Source organism: Miscanthus floridulus, chromosome 8, assembly GCF_019320115.1.
Source record: "Miscanthus floridulus cultivar M001 chromosome 8, ASM1932011v1, whole genome shotgun sequence".
Classification (NCBI taxonomy): Eukaryota; Viridiplantae; Streptophyta; class Magnoliopsida; order Poales; family Poaceae; genus Miscanthus; species Miscanthus floridulus.
The window spans coordinates 57,695,763-57,718,934 of record NC_089587.1 but is presented as its reverse complement, the minus strand read 5'-3'; the positions used below and the strand labels follow the sequence as shown (position 1 = coordinate 57,718,934).

Below are 23,172 nucleotides of genomic sequence, written 5' to 3'. Positions count from 1 at the left end.
CCGGCCACCGCCTGCAGGGAGAAGCAGGGGGCGTCCTTGTCCCCAGCGTCAGCGGCGTCTTCGGTGTCATCAATCTCCACCCCTTCCACGAAGAAAATCCGCTTGCAAAACCTATTATGGCCACGAGAGTACTTTTCGTCACAGTTAAAACAGAGGCCAAGGCGGCGACGTTCCGCCTGCTCCGCTGTGGAGAGGCGCCGCTGGTTGCCCTCGCGGCGTCCCTGGTCGGCAACCGCCGGAGGCGCAGGAAGCGCCAGCTGTTGAGGCGGTGCGGGAAGAGCTTGGCGAGGCGTTGGCGGCGGCAGCAGACCGCGCGCGCCGGCCCGGACCGGGGCCTGAGGTGGCCTGTCCATCTCCATGAGCTCCACTTGACGCGCCAAGCTCATCGCGGCGGCGAGCGTGTGAGGATTGTGGATGCGCACCGCGTGACTCAGAGGCGGAAGGAGGCCGCCGGTGAAGAGTTGCACCCGCTGAGCCTCGTCAAGCCGCCCGGCGCGGGGCAGGAGTGCTTGGAACCGATTGGAGTACTCCTCCACTGTTCCGGTGCGCCGGCACTCGGAGAGCTCGAACATTGGGGCGGAGCGGAGAGGGGGCCCGAACCTCTCATTCAGGAGGTCCTTGAACCGGCCCCAAGACGGGGCGCCATCATCTTCCTCGAGCTGGTTGTACCACAGCTGCGCGACGTCATCCAGATGGTAAGATGCCATCCGAACGCGTTCTTCTCCCATGGTGCGGTGGTGGCGGAAGTACGACTCGCATTTGTTGATGAACAGCATCGGATCGACGGTGCCATCGAAGCGGGGGAAGTCCCACTTTTTGTGCTTGATGAACGAGTCGTGGTCGCGCTGCCCGTCCGGGCGATGCCCGCCGCCGTTCTCCGACGACGAGGAGGACTTGTCCTTCATGGCGGCCATGTCAGACTTCAGCGTGTTCACGTCCGTGCTGAGGGCCCTCAACTCGGCGAGCACGTCGGCGATCGTGGGTTGGGCCATGGTTACGGAGGCGGCTGGTGGTGACGGCGGCGGCGGCGGCGGCGGCTGGTGGGCAGATGCGGAAGAGTGGTTGGAGCGGGTGGGCGAGGACCGTCTAGATCGTGATACCAGGTTGTCAAGGGCGTAGGGCCCTCGGCTGGCCGGACCTCGGCTACGTAGTTCGTAGCCGTCGGCCGTCTTCTCCGGTGAGGTTATACCCCTCTACCGCAGGCTTAGTAGAGGGAGAGAGAGATTAGGGATAACTTCTTGCTTAATCCCAAATGGTTCCGGGTACAATGCATATAAGGCTCTCGGCCAACAGAAGGAGAAGTCTCTCCTTAATTGTAGGACTAATCTTAACAAGGAAATAACTAACAAGGGAAACAACTAATCAAGTGCTAATTTTCCTCCTAGCCACTCGCCTGCGCCTGCCCTTCCTGCGCCCTGGCCGCGCGCTCGGCATCCCGGCGCACGTCGCGGGCTCGCCTGCGCCTGGCGTACGTGCGCCCGCACATGACAGCTACTATCTCTCTCCTTCTATAAATGATTTGGCTAATCTGTGTAGTTAAATATTTTACTTTGTTTTAAAAGCTTCAGAACTGCAGCCACTGCCCACTGCTATAGCCTATAGGCATGATCCTTTTGTTTTCTACAACTACAGCCACGCGAACAGTTCCAAAATTTTCTTCTCAGTTGTAGAAATAGAGCAACAGTAAGAGAAGCTTTTTAAAATTGGTTATCTCTATATAAGAAAAAAAAGTGCACCAAGACCTACCAAAATTTAACCAATTGGAACTCATTTCATATTTAATTGAAACCTTCCAATATGCTAAACTAACAATTGAAAAAAAAAACCAAGTAAAAATAAAAATAGTGTCTCTAGTTGTAGTTCCCTGTATCATGCTTATCCTATTCTCCAATTTCCATAGTTCCGAAACTTAGTATAGGGATACATACCCAAAAGAGCACGTTCCGATTTTTCCCGTCTTACACAATTTCTAAACAAAAGACAGAATTGGAAGAGAAGAATTCTGTAGCCATTGCATATGCTGCAGTCATTATAGGAGTTCTAGCAACTTCTTTGTGTATGTCCATGTGGTACCCCGTGGTATCGATCGTGTATATGCTGCAACATATACAAAATCAGATTCATGAGATGTTGACACGTCTGCTTTGGTTATCACTGAGTTCTTGACTTGTTTTTCTGAATCACTACACTATCTTATCGTATATTTTGAACATCTTTTTCCTCTCTTCAAGTTCATATAGGCAGTTAGGCACATCATACTTTTTTTTTGAGAATGATCTCCTTAATCAGGTTGTACACGTACACGTCAGCACGTATGCAATCCATTCTATTACTCCGTGGCGAAGACAACATATAGTCTCCAAATGGACTCACACAACAGTATGCAGTCTGGCCCAGACACAGGCAGGGCGCGGCGTATGCTCAGTTCTCCTTCCCCGACGGCCACACCATATTATCTCAATCTGTTCAGAGCACAGTGAATGCGATGACTGACTATTTGTTTAGTGCTTTTGGATACAATTATAAAACACATAGTGAGTTGTACAAAGTAGGCTTCTTCCTTATAGTAAAATCATGCACACATTCAAAATTCACTTAAATCCTGTTCAAAGTTCGATCCTATGTAATTCAAAGGACTGCAATAATGGAAAAAAAAAGAATCTAACATCATCTCTTGCATCCGTAATCATAAAATAAATTATCACTCAGATCAATAATACATGTGTTATCTGATTCATGACGAACATGGGCTATTCTCTGATGAGGGCGCAGCAAAGCCGCGCCTATGTTTGCCTATTTCTTCTCTCTTACTATGCACAGCATGTGTTTGATAAAATGCCTGTAAAGAGATTATGGAGCTAGCTACATCTAGGATTATTTGAGAGTAAATCCTAGACTATCACAACAGAACCTTTTAGTTTTCTATCTCTTTACAGTTACAGTGCTCACCATAATTTTCTCTATCCCTATTCCTCTTGGGTTGGCTATTTATTTTCTAAAAATAAAAAAGGTAATCATTTGGTGCTAGATGTTATCCTGAATCATGCTAAAGGTACCTGAGTTATCATGTCCAACTCAGCTCTAATAACTATCAAAGCAGAGAAAAATGGGTCATATCAGTGAAAAAAAACGTGTTTTACTTGAGCAATTTAATACAACCATGTTTGGCTCTGCTGAAAGCTTTGAATTTAAACTCAAAGAGCATGTAATATTTGCCTTATATACTATTTCAGACATTCTCTTCCATTGCAACATCCTGGCTCTGAACTATAAGGCAGGCAAGTCTACTATACCTCCATCTTTCTTCTGTTATATTTGGTGCTGATTGCTAAAGCTCTCCACATAACTTTCTCAACTCATCGACTTCTCCTAATTTGGATTTTAGCCGGGCTACTATCTCTCTCCTTCTATAAATGATTTGGCTAATCTGTGTAGTTAAATATTTTACTTTGTTTTAAAAGCTTCAGAACTGCAGCCACTGCCCACTGCTATAGCCTATAGGCATGATCCTTTTGTTTTCTACAACTACAGCCACGCGAACAGTTCCAAAATTTCCTTCTCAGCTGTAGAAATAGAGCAACAGTAAGAGAAGCTTTTTAAAATTGGTTATCTCTATATAAGAAAAAAAAGTGCACCAAGACCTACCAAAATTTAACCAATTGGAACTCACTTCATATTTAATTGAAACCTTCCAATATGCTAAACTAACAATTGAAAAAAAAACAAGTAAAAATAAAAATAGTATCGCTGGCTGCAGTTCCCTGTATCATGCTTATCCTATTCTCCAATTTCCATAGTTCCGAAACTTAGTATAGGGATACAAACCCAAAAGAGCACGTTCTGATTTTTCCCGTCTTACACAATTTCTAAACAAAAGACAGAATTGGAAGAGAAGAATTCTATAGCCATTGCATATGCTGCAGTCATTATAGGAGTTCTAGCAAATTCTTTGTGTATGTCCATGTGGTACCCCGTGGTATCGATCGTGTATATGCTGCAACATATACAAAACCAGATTCATGAGATGTTGACACGTCTGCTTTGGTTATCACTGAGTTCTTCACTTGTTTTTCTGAATCACTACACTATCTTATCGTATATTTTGAACTTCTTTTTCCTCTCTTCAAGTTCATATAGGCAGTTAGGCACATCATACTTTTTTTTAGAATGATCTCCTTAATCAGGTCGTACACGTACACGTCAGTACGTATGCAATCCATTCTATTACTACGTGGCGAAGACAACATATAGTCTCCAAATGGACTCACACAACAGTATGCAGTCTGGCCCAGACACAGGCAGGGCGCGGCGTATGCTCAGTTCTCCTTCCCTGACGGCAACACCATATTATCTCAATCTGTTCAGAGCACAGTGAATGCGATGACTGACTATTTGTTTAGTGCTTTTGGGTACAATTATAAAACACATAGTGAGTTGTACAAAGTAGGCTTCTTCCTTATAGTAAAATCATGCACACATTCAAAATTCACTTAAATCCTGTTCAAAGTTCGATCCTATGTAATTCAAAGGACTGCAATAAGGGAAAAAAAGAATCTAACATCATCTCTTGCATCCGTAATCATAAAATAAATTATCACTCAGATCAATAAAACATGTGTTATCTGATTCATGACGAACATGGGCTATTCTCTGATGAGGGCGCGGCAAAGTCGCGCCTATGTTTGCCTATTTCTTCTCTCTTACTATGCACAGCATGTGTTTGATAAAATGCCTGTAAAGAGATTATGGAGCTAGCTACATCTAGGATTATTTGAGAGTAAATCCTAGACTATCACAACAGAACCTTTTAGTTTTCTATCTCTTTACAGTTACAGTGCTCACCATAATTTTCTCTATCCCTATTCCTCTTGGGTTGGCTATTTATTTTCTAAAAATAAAAAAGGTAATCATTTGGTGCTAGATGTTATCCTGAATCATGCTAAAGGTACCTGAGTTATCATGTCCAACTCAGCTCTAATAACTATCAAAGCAGAGAAAAATGGGTCATATCAGTGAAAAAAAAACGTGTTTTACTTGAGCAATTTAATACAACCATGTTTGACTCTGCTGAAAGCTTTGAATTTAAACTCAAAGAGCATGTAATATTTGCCTTATATACTATTTCAGACATTCTCTTCCATTGCAACATCCTGGCTCTGAACTATAAGGCAGGCAAGTCTACTATACCTCCATCTTTCTTCTGTTATATTTGGTGCTGATTGCTAAAGCTCTCCACATAACTTTCTCAACTCATCGACTTCTCCTAATTTGGATTTTAGCTGGGCTACTATCTCTCTCCTTCTATAAATGATTTGGCTAATCTGTGTAGTTAAATATTTTACTTTGTTTTAAAAGCTTCAGAACTGCAGCCACTGCCCACTGCTATAGCCTATAGGCATGATCCTTTTGTTTTCTACAACTACAGCCACGCGAACAGTTCCAAAATTTTCTTCTCAGTTGTAGAAATAGAGCAACAGTAAGAGAAGCTTTTTAAAATTGGTTATCTCTATATAAGAAAAAAAAGTGCACCAAGACCTACCAAAATTTAACCAATTGGAACTCATTTCATATTTAATTGAAACCTTCCAATATGCTAAACTAACAATTGAAAAAAAAAACCAAGTAAAAATAAAAATAGTATCTCTAGTTGTAGTTCCCTGTATCATGCTTATCCTATTCTCCAATTTCCATAGTTCCGAAACTTAGTATAGGGATACATACCCAAAAGAGCACGTTCCGATTTTTCCCGTCTTACACAATTTCTAAACAAAAGACAGAATTGGAAGAGAAGAATTCTGTAGCCATTGCATATGCTGCAGTCATTATAGGAGTTCTAGCAACTTCTTTGTGTATGTCCATGTGGTACCCCGTGGTATCGATCGTGTATATGCTGCAACATATACAAAATCAGATTCATGAGATGTTGACACGTCTGCTTTGGTTATCACTGAGTTCTTGACTTGTTTTTCTGAATCACTACACTATCTTATCGTATATTTTGAACATCTTTTTCCTCTCTTCAAGTTCATATAGGCAGTTAGGCACATCATACTTTTTTTTTTGAGAATGATCTCCTTAATCAGGTTGTACACGTACACGTCAGCACGTATGCAATCCATTCTATTACTCCGTGGCGAAGACAACATATAGTCTCCAAATGGACTCACACAACAGTATGCAGTCTGGCCCAGACACAGGCAGGGCGCGGCGTATGCTCAGTTCTCCTTCCCCGACGGCCACACCATATTATCTCAATCTGTTCAGAGCACAGTGAATGCGATGACTGACTATTTGTTTAGTGCTTTTGGATACAATTATAAAACACATAGTGAGTTGTACAAAGTAGGCTTCTTCCTTATAGTAAAATCATGCACACATTCAAAATTCACTTAAATCCTGTTCAAAGTTCGATCCTATGTAATTCAAAGGACTGCAATAATGGAAAAAAAAAGAATCTAACATCATCTCTTGCATCCGTAATCATAAAATAAATTATCACTCAGATCAATAATACATGTGTTATCTGATTCATGACGAACATGGGCTATTCTCTGATGAGGGCGCAGCAAAGCCGCGCCTATGTTTGCCTATTTCTTCTCTCTTACTATGCACAGCATGTGTTTGATAAAATGCCTGTAAAGAGATTATGGAGCTAGCTACATCTAGGATTATTTGAGAGTAAATCCTAGACTATCACAACAGAACCTTTTAGTTTTCTATCTCTTTACAGTTACAGTGCTCACCATAATTTTCTCTATCCCTATTCCTCTTGGGTTGGCTATTTATTTTCTAAAAATAAAAAAGGTAATCATTTGGTGCTAGATGTTATCCTGAATCATGCTAAAGGTACCTGAGTTATCATGTCCAACTCAGCTCTAATAACTATCAAAGCAGAGAAAAATGGGTCATATCAGTGAAAAAAAACGTGTTTTACTTGAGCAATTTAATACAACCATGTTTGGCTCTGCTGAAAGCTTTGAATTTAAACTCAAAGAGCATGTAATATTTGCCGTATATACTATTTCAGACATTCTCTTCCATTGCAACATCCTGGCTCTGAACTATAAGGCAGGCAAGTCTACTATACCTCCATCTTTCTTCTGTTATATTTGGTGCTGATTGCTAAAGCTCTCCACATAACTTTCTCAACTCATCGACTTCTCCTAATTTGGATTTTAGCCGGGCTACTATCTCTCTCCTATAAATGATTTGGCTAATCTGTGTAGTTAAATATTTTACTTTGTTTTAAAAGCTTCAGAACTGCAGCCACTGCCCACTGCTATAGCCTATAGGCATGATCCTTTTGTTTTCTACAACTACAGCCACGCGAACAGTTCCAAAATTTCCTTCTCAGCTGTAGAAATAGAGCAACAGTAAGAGAAGCTTTTTAAAATTGGTTATCTCTATATAAGAAAAAAAAGTGCACCAAGACCTACCAAAATTTAACCAATTGGAACTCACTTCATATTTAATTGAAACCTTCCAATATGCTAAACTAACAATTGAAAAAAAAACAAGTAAAAATAAAAATAGTATCGCTGGCTGCAGTTCCCTGTATCATGCTTATCCTATTCTCCAATTTCCATAGTTCCGAAACTTAGTATAGGGATACAAACCCAAAAGAGCACGTTCTGATTTTTCCCGTCTTACACAATTTCTAAACAAAAGACAGAATTGGAAGAGAAGAATTCTATAGCCATTGCATATGCTGCAGTCATTATAGGAGTTCTAGCAAATTCTTTGTGTATGTCCATGTGGTACCCCGTGGTATCGATCGTGTATATGCTGCAACATATACAAAACCAGATTCATGAGATGTTGACACGTCTGCTTTGGTTATCACTGAGTTCTTCACTTGTTTTTCTGAATCACTACACTATCTTATCATATATTTTGAACTTCTTTTTCCTCTCTTCAAGTTCATATAGGCAGTTAGGCACATCATACTTTTTTTTAGAATGATCTCCTTAATCAGGTCGTACACGTACACGTCAGTACGTATGCAATCCATTCTATTACTACGTGGCGAAGACAACATATAGTCTCCAAATGGACTCACACAACAGTATGCAGTCTGGCCCAGACACAGGCAGGGCGCGGCGTATGCTCAGTTCTCCTTCCCTGACGGCAACACCATATTATCTCAATCTGTTCAGAGCACAGTGAATGCGATGACTGACTATTTGTTTAGTGCTTTTGGGTACAATTATAAAACACATAGTGAGTTGTACAAAGTAGGCTTCTTCCTTATAGTAAAATCATGCACACATTCAAAATTCACTTAAATCCTGTTCAAAGTTCGATCCTATGTAATTGAAAGGACTGCAATAAGGGAAAAAAAGAATCTAACATCATCTCTTGCATCCGTAATCATAAAATAAATTATCACTCAGATCAATAAAACATGTGTTATCTGATTCATGACGAACTTGGGCTATTCTCTGATGAGGGCGCGGCAAAGTCGCGCCTATGTTTGCCTATTTCTTCTCTCTTACTATGCACAGCATGTGTTTGATAAAATGCCTGTAAAGAGATTATGGAGCCAGCTACATCTAGGATTATTTGAGAGTAAATCCTAGACTATCACAACAGAACCTTTTAGTTTTCTATCTCTTTACAGTTACAGTGCTCACCATAATTTTCTCTATCCCTATTCCTCTTGGGTTGGCTATTTATTTTCTAAAAATAAAAAAGGTATTCATTTGGTGCTAGATGTTATCCTGAATCATGCTAAAGGTACCTGAGTTATCATGTCCAACTCAGCTCTAATAACTATCAAAGCAGAGAAAAATGGGTCATATCAGTGAAAAAAAACGTGTTTTACTTGAGCAATTTAATACAACCATGTTTGGCTCTGCTGAAAGCTTTGAATTTAAACTCAAACAGCATGTAATATTTGCCTTATATACTATTTCAGACATTCTCTTCCATTGCAACATCCTGGCTCTGAACTATAAGGCAGGCAAGTCTACTATACCTCCATCTTTCTTCTGCTATATTTGGTGCTGATTGCTAAAGCTCTCCACATAACTTTCTCAACTCATCGACTTCTCCTAATTTGGATTTTAGCTAGGCTACTATCTCTCCTTCTGTAAATGATTTGGCTAATCTGTGTAGTTAAATATTTTACTTTGTTTTAAAAGCTTCAGAACTGCAGCCACTGCCCACTGCTATAGCCTATAGGCATGATCCTTTTGTTTTCTACAACTACAGCCACGCAAACAGTTCCAAAATTTCCTTCTCAGCTGTAGAAATAGAGCAACAGTAAGAGAAGCTTTTTAAAATTGGTTATCTCTATATAAGAAAAAAAAAGTGCACCAAGACCTACCAAAATTTAACCAATTGGAACTCATTTCATATTTAATTGAAACCTTCCAATATGCTAAACTAACAATTGAAAAAAAAAAACCTAAAAATAGTATCGCTGGCAGCAGTTCCCTGTATCATGCTTATCCTATTCTCCAATCTCCATAGTTCCGAAACTTAGTAAAGGGATACATACCCAAAAGAGCATGTTCTGATTTTTCCCGTCTTACACAATTTCTAAACAAAAGACAGAATTGGAAGAGGAGAATTCTGTAGCCATTGCATATGCTGCAGTCATTATAGGAGTTCTAGCAACTTCTTTGTGTATGACCATGTGGTACCCCGTGGTATCGATCGTGTATATGCTGCAGCATATACAAAATCAGATTCATGAGATGTTGACACGTCTGCTTTGGTTATCACTGAGTTCTTCACTTGTTTTTCTGAATCACTACACTATCTTATTGTATATTTTGAACTTCTTTTTCCTCTCTTCAAGTTCATATAGGCAGTTAGGCACATCATACTTTTTTTTTAGAATGATCTCCTTAGTCAGGTCGTACACGTACACGTCAGAATGTATGCAATCCATTCTATTACTACGTGGCAAAGACAACATATAGTCTCCAAATGGACTCACACAATAGTATGCAGTCTGGCCCAGACACAGGCAGGGCGCGGCAACACCGCGCATGATTTCTAGTATATCCTAGACAGACTCATCGAAGTACAGAGGAAGGAAAGGATCGGAGGCCCTCGACCAGGTGGTGGCTGCTGCTGCCTGCTAGCTGTGGGCGACCAACCCTACGAGCGCAGCAACAATGCAGATGCAGTCAAAGCTATGCAAACGCGACGACGGCGGCTTCTCACTGCCGCAGGACATCATCTCAGAGTCAGAGGTGCTGTTGATCAGGGTGCCGGTGAAGGGCCTGCGTCGGTTCCAGTGCGTGTGCAAGGCCTGGCGTGCCCTCATCTCCGTCCCGGCCTTCCTCGCCGCACGGAGATCCCGCGGCCTCTCCGGCCCCCTCATCGTCGCCATGTGTTCGGATCCGCACCAGAGCTCGAGCTGCGCCTGCTGGACCTGGACGACGTCGATCGGCAACGTCCACAGGGTGTTCGACGTCAGGGCCCAGCATTGCTGGCGCCGACGCGGCTCAACCTCATCTTCGTCGAAAGCTCAACCTCATCTTCGTCGATGACAGGATGGAGCTTGGTGCCATGATCATCCATCCGGCGTCTGGGCGCGACCTCACCACTACGTCATAATTGCACTTCACTACCGGTTCAAAATATCCCATCACTACCGGATTTTGAACCGGCACAACCATACCGACAATGATGAGGGTAAGCTATCACTGTCGGTTCCTAAAAACTGGCAGTGTTCTTCAACTTTACTGCCGGTTCTTTACACAATCGGCGGAGTTCAGTTCCACCAACACCGTCGGTTCATAAGACCACCCGGTAGAGTTCATTTCCACCAACACAGTCGGTTTGTGTTTGAACCGGCAATGTTATCGTACGAATCACTGACGGTTTGTGACAAGAACCGACAGTGATGGCTAAGCCAACGCTGCCGGTTTGTGGCTCCAGCCGATAGTGCCATCACTACCAGTTTGTTGCTAACCGACAGTGATGTTTACGACAACACTGCCGGTTTTCTACTAACCGACAGTAATGTCACGTTCGCATTTTATTGTTTTATAATTTATTTTAATTTATATTTTTTCATGGAATCGGGTTTCGCTTTATATACGCTACCTAGACGACAGGTCCATCAATATTAAACATTACAAATGCTACGATTACAGTTCAAATGTTCTTATCAAGATCTCGATCCCTTAAAATAAAAAAGAAATATTCTTGGACTTCACAGATTGTGCAATGTTTCTCGGTCTTCTTACAATAATCTGGCGAGCCACTCTAGGCTATACTGGTTCTTGAACTTCACGGATTGTGCAATGAAAAATACTCCATCTTTTTCTAATACCTTGGCTAAGATGAATTTTGACAGCTTCGATTGCAGCGCTACGATCTCTATGTCTAACTACCTTTCGTGGTTATATTTCTTGCGCTGTCGTTCAAAAAAGATGATATCCAAAGAGGAATCAGTAAATCATTTTGTTGAATGATTAGCAGACATAAATAAAATGGGGATTATACATACCAACTTATCGGCTTCTTCTGATTTCCCACTAATGTAGCGAAGCATTGCCCATATTATATAAGACCCGCATTCATTGTTTTCTGTCGGCTGTTTTAGGTACTTCCTCTCCATTTCGACAACCTTGAATGGGACCTGTGTTCCACCGATATGTCTTCTTCGGACACTGAGCAACATTAAAAAGAGAAACGTTAGAAAGTGGTATGTGTGATTAGAAAATAATATGTTATTAGGATCGCTTACTAATTCAGCACTGCCACCAGTGTATCCAAATGATAAAATGATTTTTTCTTTGAGTCCCACACCTCGATCAGATTTTTGGTAAGATTAACACAAATGAATACAAAATGGTGGCTGCAATCACAGAATCCTAATTATCGAATAATCTTAATAAAAAAAGCATAAAATTAAAAGCCGAAAACACATACTCGCAGTTGTAGGCTAGAAGTATGTGGGTTTTGTTCTTCATCTTGAATTCGTCGATAACAACAATCAATTTCTGTTTCAGGTCTTCCATGTCACATTCATGAAGGCCTAAACATGTCTTCTCATTGACTCGCAAGGGGTCCAAGAAGCCTATGTTATCCCATTTGCTTTTTAGAATGCAAAATTTTGCTATACACCTACATAAAATCACGGGAAGCGCTCAAAAGTTAACAATTTATGTCCCGAGAGAGTAGTTAATTGTAATATTGTGCGTGTAGGGTACTCACTTAGTCCATAACATCAACATTTGTGTATCGAGAGAGCGTTTCTGGTATAGCTGGAACAAGCACTCCCACTCGACATCGAATTTCTCTTCTTCAGGATAATTAAAAACATGTGGCGAACGGATAATAACCTCAAAACCAAAGTCCTCTGTCTCTGTTGTTTGAGCCATGTAATATTCATGCAACTGGCGTATATATGTTGTCAAATTTTTATACTCGTGATCGGGAACCAAAAGATTGCCCCTTTCATACTTCATTGCCGGTGTTGCCGTCCCTTGTACATCATAATAGATGGTCGCGGCCTCTTACATGGTTAATTCAGGGTTGTCTTCGACGAACTTCTGTATCTTCCTTAAATCTTCATTATGTATTTCATCGGCTCTTGTTGTAGCATACTGATTATGTGTTTGCCTTTCAAATTCGGACTTCAACAAAAACAGAGGTAGTGAGGCACATAGATTGAAGAAACTAATACAATCTTCTTTCGAGATGTGTGTTGTAAATTTTCTTTCCATCAAATTTGTAACACTGCTACTGAACGACCTTTTTCTTTTTTGTTGGTCCACTTTGGGAGCATTAGCGACTGAATCTAAGGACCTTTTCTGCGACTGCGAGGATGCCTTTGATCTTGTTTTGGGCTGAGGTGGAGGTGAAGGAGGATGATGACGAGAATTCTATTTTCTCAGGGCTGATGAAGATGGAAAAGGAGGAGGAGGAGTCTTCTCTTTTCTTGGGGTTGATGAAGATGAAGTCGGACAAGGAGGAATAGAAGGACACCTCTGTCTTCTTGGGGGTGATGGCAAGGGATGAGTAGGGGAGTGATCTCTGTTGGGAGATGGTGAGTGATCATCGTGGGTGGGCGAAGACTTGCAATCGTCCTCATCATCAGAGGACAATTGGTGGTCAAGCTTAATGAAGCGCTTGTGCCAGGCCGCTTGAGAACCCTTGTTATGACCAAGTTTCGGCCTGTCTTCCGCTACGGGGTACTCAATGTGTATCTTGTTATACTTCTTATCAAGTATTCTATCAATGGTGACACGAGCGTACCCCTGTGGAATTGGGCGGCCATTAATGGTCCCATCTCCCATAGGCCAGGCCTGGCCGAGCGCCACCTTGTCATTTGTCCATTCCTAATGAATGTACAACTTGATATTGATGGGTTCAGTGATGCCATCCATCGGATGAGACACATTCGCATCTTCTTCATCGAGCGGGGTCGATCCGCAGCTGCTGCGACCCCTAAACTGTGGGCTAAAGGCAGTAGGAGTAGAGTTTTGTGGTACTCCTGACCCCTTGGACAACAAAATTTGCTGGACTCGTGCTTCAACAGCCGCCTCAATCCGTGCGTCCATTCTTTCCTCCATCTCTTTTAGTCGCCTCAAATACTTTGCCTCCTGACCCGCTCTACTCCTCGAGCGGCTCCGGGAAGTGTTAGATTCTTGGGAGGATGCTAGTTTCCAAGGAACAACACCGGTTCCTCTAGTGCGACTAGGGTGCTCCTTGGTTCCGAGTGCTTGGGTGAGCACATCTTTCTCCCTATTAGAAGTGCGAGTCCCTTGCTTCACCTCCTCAGTTACCTAGGAGATCCTCTGGATGAGTTTGCTTATGGGTTGATTTGTGGAGCTAAAGTTCCCGTCCTCTGCGTAGCTTACATTCCTCCCCATACAGACCGATCTTGGCTCCCAATCGACGGTCTCAACCTAAACGCCTTCCTCAGCAAGGCGATCCATCTTTTTAAGTTCTGCTTCAAATTCTAGCATCTTTTTAGCGTAGCCACGAGAGCCGAGATGATGAGGATTCATCGCTTTCTGCGAGTTCTCCTTATTCTTCCTACTCAGTTCTAAGTACTTCTCGGATAACCTGTATTCCTTGAAATCCTACTAGAAGTCCTTCTGCTTGCTAAACTGTCCACCATCGAAATCTGGCTCTTTATTTTGGAGGACAAAATTCTTGTACAATGTCCCATTGAAATTCTTGAAGCATGTCCCCATGATTTCTTTTGTTTATTTCTTGACTAACTCCTTGTCATGCTCCGTTGGGAAAGTAAAATACTCTGAGATCTTGATATCCTATATGTAATCCTTCTCACTTTCGGGAACCCTCCACGGGTCATCATCTTTCTCAATCCACTTTCTGTACCTAATCGGGATGAAGTCCCTAATAAGTAATCCGAGGATAGTCTTGTATTTGGTCAAAGCTATAGGCGGTGAGAGTGGATCCCCAAATTCATCGAACTCAGTAATGTGTCAGTGTGCATTCCTACCAACAGGAATCTTTGACATGCCTCGCTTGGATCTGGCCTTCCTGCTACCCGAACCCTCTGGCTCCTCGGCTGGTGGAGGCTCCTGCTAGAGACACCAAGTAAGCTAGGACCCTCTCAATTGATTAGCTTGTGTGGCTACATAGTCACATGACACCAAAGTTACCTGGCCATCTTGGTCATTTTGACCCAGATCGAGCAGGCCGAACGGGGTCCATGGCTGCTCGTTCTCACTGTCCTGATTGACACCATCACCGTTTGTCGGATCATGCGGCTCTCCCATCCCAGCGATATCAGCCGCTTCTTGTTGCCGATCTGTTCTTCGGTGACGGGGTAACAGGCGACAATGAGTCATGGCTGTGACATGATCGTGGTTAGTTTTGGCTACGGACAACTACTAATAGCGTATGTTCATATATATATAATATGTTTAATGCATAATGATTACATAGTTTATATATATAATATGTTTAATGCATAATGATTACATAGTTAATAATAATCTAACTATCTTTAGGTGTATCAACGATGAGAGCCTCATTGTGATCAAGCTGTATGTAAGCAGGTTCGTCACCCTCTTGAAGGATAGGTAGGGGTACGTTCGTCCTAAATGGAGGCATTTCCTGATAACCCCTGTAGTCTTCTTCGTCCGTCACTCCATCGACACCGATAATCTTCATTTTTCCTTTTAGGACTACTTTTAGCCTCCCTTTTGTCTTGTTGTCCCTTGCATAGAAGACTTGCATAACATCTCTTGCAAGGACGAAGGTGTCGTCTCTGTATACGGTCTTAGTGAGATCAACGGTAGTGAACCCTTCGCTGTCAGTGTTGATTTCCTCGAGCCAGACCCACTAGCAGCAAAAAAGAGCTGCCTTCAATGGACCATAGGCTAGCTCCTATATCTCCTCTATGAAACCATAGTATGTCGCCTGCACGTTGCCGTTTTCGTCGTGAGCATCAAAACAAACACCACAATTTTGGTATGTGCTCTTTCCATCTTGCTTTTTTATGTAAAATGTGAATCCATTGATCTCATACCCTTGGTACTTAAGATATGTACTCGAAGGTCCCTTGGCTAAGGCATCCAATTGATTACCCAACTTTATTTCAAGCAAGCGACGTCACAACCAGTTGACAAATTCCTCCTTAAATTTTTTATCTAGCCAAACCTATGACCTGCTCGTATACAGAGTTTGCAGCGATTACCTATGCTCGTCAATGTATGGCATCACACCCTCGGCTTGCTGGAGAACAGCGAACTGTGCCTGTCTAAAAGAAACAGGGTCGTCTATTGTAACAGATTTTCCCCAATCGTTCCTTTGCCGCGTAGTCTTCCCTTATGACGAGATTCTGGAACTCTGACCCATTTGATGTCCATATAATATGTGCAAAACTCAATGGCCTCCTCCGTTGACCATTCTTCAACCATGCCCCTTCTGGCCTGAATCTGTTTCTAACATACCTTCTGAAAACTTTCATCAATCTTTCGAAAGGGAACATCTGATGCAGGTACATTAGGGTAAGGGCTCTAATTTGGTCAACAAGATGAATGAGCAGATGTAATGAGATATCAAAGTAAGTCGGTGGGAAATGCATCTCAAGCCTAACGAGAGTTTCGGCTATGTCCCATTGCAGCTACTCTAGCGTGGACACATCAATGACCTTTTTTGAGATCGCGTTGAAGAACGAACAATGTTTTATGATTGGGGCGTGGACCTTTAGGGGGAGGATACCACACAGGGCAACAGGGAGCAGCTGAGTCATAATGACATAACAGTCATGGGCCTTCATAGGGCTATAGTTTAACTTGAGTTCTCTCATGTTCACTAGCCTCTTCGGGTTTCCACAGTAGCCCGTCGGGACTTTGAGTTCATTGAAGAAAGAAATAAGCACACGCTTTTCTCCCTTCTTCAATGTACATGATGCAACTGGAAGTTTAAACTGGCCATTCTCTAGCTCCATGGGATGCAGCTCCTTCTTGATTTCCAAGTGTTGCATGTCTAGGCGTGTGGCTAGTGAATCCTTCGATATCCTCCCGGTGTCCATCAAGGTGTTAAGAGTGTTAGCGGACATGTTTTTAGTGATGTGCATGGGATCAAGACAGTGGCGTACACTCAGAAATGGTCAATAAGGTAGTTTCTAGAAAACCAATTTTTTCTTCCAAACGCTCCCATCAGGCGCTGCTACTGCATTGTCCCCCTTCCCAAGGACAACCTCCAGTTTGTTGAGTTCTCGAAGTATCGCAGGCCCGTCTCGATATTTTGGAGCTAAGCGTTTCTCAATAGTACCGTTGAAATCTTTTCTGTTCTTGCGGTAAGGGTGATCCTTAGGTAGAAACCTACGGTGTCCCATATAAAATATCTTTGAGTTATTTGGTAGATTTACCGCATCAGTGTCGTCCAAGCACTCGACACATCCAGTATAGCCTTTTGTCTTCTCTCCGGACAACAAACCTCGACCTGGTAGGTCGGTGATTGTAGCGATAAGTACTCCTTTGATTGTAACATGTTCCTTTTTGTACTCGTCCCAAACATCCGGCACACCCTTTTCAAATATCTCCACTAGTTCATCGATCACTGGTTCTAGAAACACATCGATGTTATTCACATGTTGTCTTGGCCCTTGGATTAGTAGTGGCATCTGGATGTACGACCGCTTCATATAGACTCAAGGTGGAAGGTTGTATATACAGAGCGTCACTGGCCAGGTGCTATGATTGCTTCTAACCTGGTCAAAAGGATTCATCCCATCTATGCTCAAAGCAAACCAAAGGTGCCTTACCTCTCCACCAATGTCCTTATAGAACATAGTATTGATAGTCCTCCAATCATGCCCATCGGCGGGGTGCCTCATCATTGTATTTCTTACGCTCTTCGCCATGTCAGCACAACAGCTTGGCTGACTTTGCACATGCAAACGGTCTATGCACCCGGGGAGCTATAGGGAAATACCAAACGACCTTTACGGGACCTCCTCTGGTCTTGGTACCCTCATCTGACAGCCCTTTCTTGTACCGTGAGCTTCACACTTGGGGCACTTGTCCAAGTCTTTGTATTTTTCTTCACGGTACAATATGCAATCATTAGAACACGCGTGGATTTTTTCAACCTTGAGGCCGATGGGGCAGATCATTTGCTTGGCCAAGTTTGTCTTTTCTGGTAACTCATTTTTTTCTGGGAGCATTTTCCTTATTATACCTAGCAACCGATCGAAGTCTTTATCGCTCAATCCGTTTTGTCGATTTGAACTCTAACAGCATGATGTCGGCTTTCAGTTTGCTCATTGGACAATTCATATACAATGGTGTTTTGCCATCTTGTCTCATTTTCTCTAGCTTTCTCAGCTGTCTTTCACTAAGACATCTGGTCTCTACATTACGTAGCAGCTGAGAAATACCATCGTTATCCTCAGTGTCGTCAGCTCGCGTGTTCCTAAACACATTATTAACTATGGCCATAGGTTCCGTATTGACACCTGGTTTCTCGTCAGCATCGTGGATGGCTACGTCAGGCATGTCCACATCACCATCGTTTTCCTGCAGAACATTCACACCAACCTCACTATGCATAGTCTATATCGTATAGTTTGGCATGAACCCCCTGGTAATCAAGTGCGATCATATAGACTCAATTTGATGAAAGTTTCTATGATTCTTGCAATCTTTGCATGGGTAGAAGACAGGGTTCCCATTCCCAACATGGGCTTTAGCATCGGTGATAAACTGGCTGACATCATGCATGTACCGCTTGTCCATTCGGGACAGATGCATCCATTCTCGATCCATCTCTGCACAAAAAAATACTGAGACAGTAATTATAAAGAATTAATAAGAAATCGAGCTTCATGAACAACAATTGTAGCTGGAAAGTACCATTTTTGAAAAACATTATTGTACACTAATTATTGAAAAATTGAAATCGGTAGCCCCGGTCCTGTAAATTGAAAATCATAGTAAAAAACAATTATTGCGCAATAATGAAGAACATCTATTCTACTTTACTTCTAAGAACTAATTATAGCATCACATACTAACAATGATGATCTTGACCACCATTAAATAATTAGCTAGGAATTTAAATGTGTTCATAGACGCCAACCGTTTGGACGATGGATTCACCACAATTTGAGCCTTGCACAAATATTCAATTGGAAAAGTGCTCTCTAGAATGGAGAAAGAACTAGAATGAGAATCAAGCAATATAGCCATCACAACAAAGCTAATTAAGCAACAAAATCAAAGGAGTGGATGTTTGTTACTAACCTTAAAGTAAAAAGATCAAGCTATTCTTCAAAATCCAAGCACTAGCTTCATGGTGAAAAGCAGCCGCAATAATAGAGGGAAGGGTCCAAACGCGCGCCTCTGTTCTCGGGGTGGAAGAGAGGAGGAAGGAGAGGACGGCTGCAGCCTTTTTTGTGTTATAGGCTTATCACCGTCGATTCTTGGCTAGAACCGACAGTGATAGAGCACAATCACTGTCGGCTCTTGGCTTAAACCGACAGTGATGAGTGGCCGTCAAAACACTACCGGTTCAAACCACAAACCGGCAGTGATGTGGTCCTTTACTGCTAGTTTTAGCGCAACCCTAATCATTTTTTTATTTTTAAGCTCATAACCAGCAGTGACAGTGAAGGTACATCATTGTCGGTTTTCACAAATCCGACAGTGATGATGCCAGTAGTGATGTGCAAATCTGGCGTAGTGCACCGTCGTCGGCACCAACTATCCCCTCGTCCCCTGGTGGGACGATCGAGTCGTCGTCGACCGCCGTGAATGACTACAGCTTTGGCCGTGCCGTGCCGTCCGGCGACTACAAGGTCCTCCGCCTCCACGTAATCAAAACTAAGTCGCGCTGGGATGGCCGACACCGTAGCAAGTGGTGCGAGGTCGGCACGATCATGGACGATGGTGGTGCGGGGGAGCCGACATGGAGGCCAAGGCCATGGGGCCATTCTCCCAAACCTGCCTTTCCTGCGAACACAAGGCAACCGTCAATAGCGATCTCTACTTCATGCTTAATTTGTGCACTTACTCAGCATCTCATGGTAGGAATCTCATAGTGTGTTATAAATACTCGCCCAGGATACATGCACTTGGTGCGTTTGCATTACTGCTGGTGCTTTGCCATCTGATCAGAGAGACCACCCCATCTGCTTAAGGCGCTTTTGCAAAGGTACTTTATCATGTACATATATGCTACTAGTCTCGCAGTAATTATTTGCTCCACTTTTAACTCCATTTCATTTCTGATATAAGGACGAACGTGATGACACAACACATAAACTGGAGCTAGAAGTCAACGCTTTGTTTATTTTCGGCATAAAGACACAAAATGCATTCACGTGTATTTTCTCATATTTTGGCGAACGTATGTACAACTAGTTCTTCCATGGCTCTTTATGTAACAGTACGCTAATAAATGGTATCTCTGTCTCTCTTGTAAAAATTGCATCTTGGAAGCCTTTTTCTTTGACCAGAGGCTGCGGTTTGCGACGTGCATGTGCATTCCAGCGAGAACAGCAATCCAGATATCCGGTGAATCGTTGCGTAGGAAAAGTCCGCCAGAATTGACGTCGACAACTCGATCATGGCTTTCTCTTTCTGGGCAACAAATTTCTTACATTATTATTAGTATATATTACACCCTCGTATCCGTCTGCTGTTGCAACAATCCGCGCCCTGACGATGAACACGATGGCAGCTGCAGCAGCCCTTGCTCTCCTCCACCTCTTTGGAGTTTCAGCCACACGCGCCAGCAGCGCTCAGTCGTCGTCGTCGTCACCAGCAGCAGCAGCAGCAGCAGCAGGCATCTCCTCGTGCCTGCTCTCCAATGGCGTCACGAACTTCTCCCTCCCAACATCCCCGAGCTACACGTCGCTCCTCGACTCCTCCATCCGGAACCTCCGCTTCGCGCTCCCGAGCGTCGGCAAGCTGGCCGCCGTCGTGCTCCCGTCCACCAAGCGCGACCTCCAGCGCGCCGTCCTCTGCGCGCGCAACACCTCTCTGGCGATCCGCGTCCGCAGCGGCGGGCACAGCTACGAGGGCCTCTCCTACACCACGGAGAACCACGTTCCCTTCGTGGTGATCGACCTGTCCAACCTGAACCATGTCGACGTCGACCCGGGCACCGCCACGGCCTGGGTCGAGTCCGGCGCGACGCTGGGCGAGGTGTACCACGCGGTTGGCCTATCGAACCGGACGCTAGCCTTCTCCGCCGGGTCGTGCGCCACGGTCGGCATGGGCGGGCACACGGCCGGCGGCGGGTTCGGCCTGCTGTCGAGGAAGTTCGGGCTCTCCGCCGACAACGTGCTGGACGCCGTTCTCATCACCGCGAGCGGCGACACGCTCACCCGTGACACCATGCACCCCGATGTGTTCTGGGCCATCCGCGGCGGCGGCGGAGGCAGTTGGGGCGTGGTGTACGCGTGGAAGGTCCGGCTCGTCCCGGTCCCCGACAACATCACCGTGTTCAGCGTCGGCCGCACCGGCCCGGCCGAGCTTATCGCCGGGCTGATGCACAGGTGGCAGTACGTGGCGCCGAGCCTCCCCGACGAGTTCTACCTCTCGACGTACATTCCCACAGGGTCATCGTCGAACGGCAACCACTCCATGTCGTTCACCGGCCAGGTCGTCGGGCCGAAGCGTCTTGCCATGGCGGTGCTGAGCCAGACCTTCCCGGAGCTGGGGCTCGCCGAGTCGGAGCTCTCCGAGGTGAGCTGGCTCGAGTCGGCGGTGAAGTTCGCCGGCCTGAGCACCGTCGCCGACCTCACGAGCCGTCAGCCCGGAGTGGGGCAGTTCTCGAAGAGCAAGTCCGACTACGTCCAGGCACCGATCTCGATGCGGGACGCGGTGAAAATCCTGCGGTTCATGGCGACAGCCGGGCCGCCGGAGGGGTCCATCCAGCTGGATCCCTACGGCGGCGCCATGGCGAGGATCGGGAGCACCGTGACGCCTTTCCCTCACCGTGCTGGGTACCTGTACAGCATCCAGTATGGCGTCTCGTGGAAAGCGTCGGATGTCGATCGTGCGGATGAGTACATCGGATGGCTCCGGTCGTTCTATGCTTTCATGGCGCCTTACGTGACGAAGAACCCGCGGGCTGCGTATGTGAACTACTTGGACCTTGATTTGGGCACCAATGACTGGATGAACGCGACCGGTGGAACGTCCTATGGCTCTGTGGGACATGCGGCGTCATGGGGCGAGCGGTATTTCTTATTGAATTTTGGAAGGTTGGTTCGGGCCAAGACTAAGGTTGATCCTGGAAATGTGTTCAACAATGCACAAAGCATTCCTCCTTTAGACTCGTAATATATAGCAGTGATTATTATGACAATAATTGGATGAATAATTTTCTGGTTGGAGAATGGTACGGTTCAGGTCTTCAAATATCATATTGGTGCGGTTGTTGAGATGTTCATGTTCTCCGAACTTCACTAGTTTTATCTACCCTTGGTCGATCTGGTGCCAGGCCGGCACAATGGTGTATGTGATGTCGTGTCCTCTGTTTGAAGCATAGCCTTAGACATTATGTATGGGTCCATTTGGTAGTGCTCTAACTCCAGCTAAACCAACATCTAGCATGAAACAACTTTGGGTGTGTTTGGTTGAACTACGGCTTATGAAAAAAGCGGTTTTGGGCTGTGAAAAAGCTCTTGTTGATTGTGGGCTGTGAGAAAGCTGAAAGCGATTTGGTTGAACAATTGTGGCTTCCAAAAAAAAATGTTGTTAGTGGCCCCACATGTCATTCGTGACCCCACATTTCAATCTCTTCTCTCTCCCTCATCTTCTCCGGTGTGCTCCCGTCTGTCATCCATGCCTAGATGAGCCCGCTGCAAGCAGTTAGCTCTGGGACCTAGGATGTTTCGCTCCGGCTCGCTGCTCTGCTTCACCTACAACACCACCGCCGCGTCCTCCCTAGAGGTGCCGGCACAAGGCCCATGCTCGTGACCATGCCTCCGCCAATGGTGGTGGAGGCGGCCTCCGCGTGCTCCTCCAGCCACATGCTGCTGGCGGTGGACAGCGACTAGGACTCGTTCCTCACCTCCTCGCAGCGCAACCTCATCCGCCGCACAGAGTCCTTCTCCATCGCCGCCGATGGCCGTTGTTTCTCACACGGATTGGGGGAGGGATTGAAAAAATGAGACGATAGACATTATAACCAGCGGCAGGTGGGTAATTTTTTAGAAAACTTGAACTCCACAACCGCTAGAAGCAGGTAACTAGGTTATGTGACATTTGTACTATGGAAAAGTTGCTTTCTTTGTAGAACATAGGAGAAAGTTTGTGCCTTTGGTTGACTTTTGGTTTTTTAGGAAGCCAAAGCAGGTTGGGAAGCCCAACCAAAGGAATCTTTTTTCTGGCTCCAGCTTCACTGGTTAGAAAAATGTTTGGTAAAATAGGTTCCCTAGTTGTTGAAAAAAGATGAAATGTCTTTAATACCATTATATTTTTTTTCTTTCTTTTTTTCTCTTTTTTCTTTTCTTTCTTTATTTTTTCTTCACTTATTTTACTTCTGGTTTGTCTTCTCTCTCCAACTTATCTTCTCCACCACATGTCTTCTTCTCCACCGGGTGCACGCCTCCTTCCACCTTCTTCTTCCACCATACGCTCGGTACTTGTCACGCTAGGCTACTGTCGGCACGACCCTCCCCATCCCCCGTCGCCTTCGCCATGGCTCTGTCTCTCCTCTCTCCTTCTCGTCTCACGCCACCATCACCCCGCACCACGCCAACCT

At 44.5% G+C, this 23,172-nt stretch overlaps 1 protein-coding gene and 1 long non-coding RNA gene across 7 annotated transcripts in view; both read left to right on the top strand.

Moving 5' to 3' along the window:
• Positions 1-19,812, top strand: part of LOC136472181 (uncharacterized) — a 28,874-nt gene extending 9,062 nt beyond the window's left edge. For 2 of the 6 annotated variants that reach the window (XR_010762293.1, XR_010762288.1), the window contains 3 exons: positions 8,918-8,962; positions 19,518-19,608; positions 19,692-19,812. This is a non-coding gene — a long non-coding RNA (uncharacterized lncRNA). Of the gene's footprint in view, positions 1-8,917; positions 8,963-9,960; positions 11,338-11,975; positions 12,576-19,517; positions 19,609-19,691 lie in introns of those variants that run through there. The other 4 variants (XR_010762294.1, XR_010762289.1, XR_010762295.1 and 1 more) reach the window with 3 other exon arrangements.
• Positions 19,813-19,951: 139 nt separating this feature from the next.
• LOC136472180 (berberine bridge enzyme-like C-1) lies at positions 19,952-21,853 on the top strand. Its single transcript, XM_066469915.1, has one exon. It carries the CDS (start codon positions 20,121-20,123, stop codon positions 21,744-21,746), a length of 1,626 nt encoding a protein of 541 aa, XP_066326012.1. The 5' UTR covers positions 19,952-20,120; the 3' UTR covers positions 21,747-21,853.
• The last annotated feature ends 1,319 nt before the right edge of the window (positions 21,854-23,172 follow it).

Bases quoted from the DNA above. Each gene is read 5' to 3' on its own strand.
- LOC136472180 (XM_066469915.1), top strand. From the start codon at position 20,121: ATGAACACGATGGCAGCTGCAGCAGCCCTTGCTCTCCTCCACCTCTTT.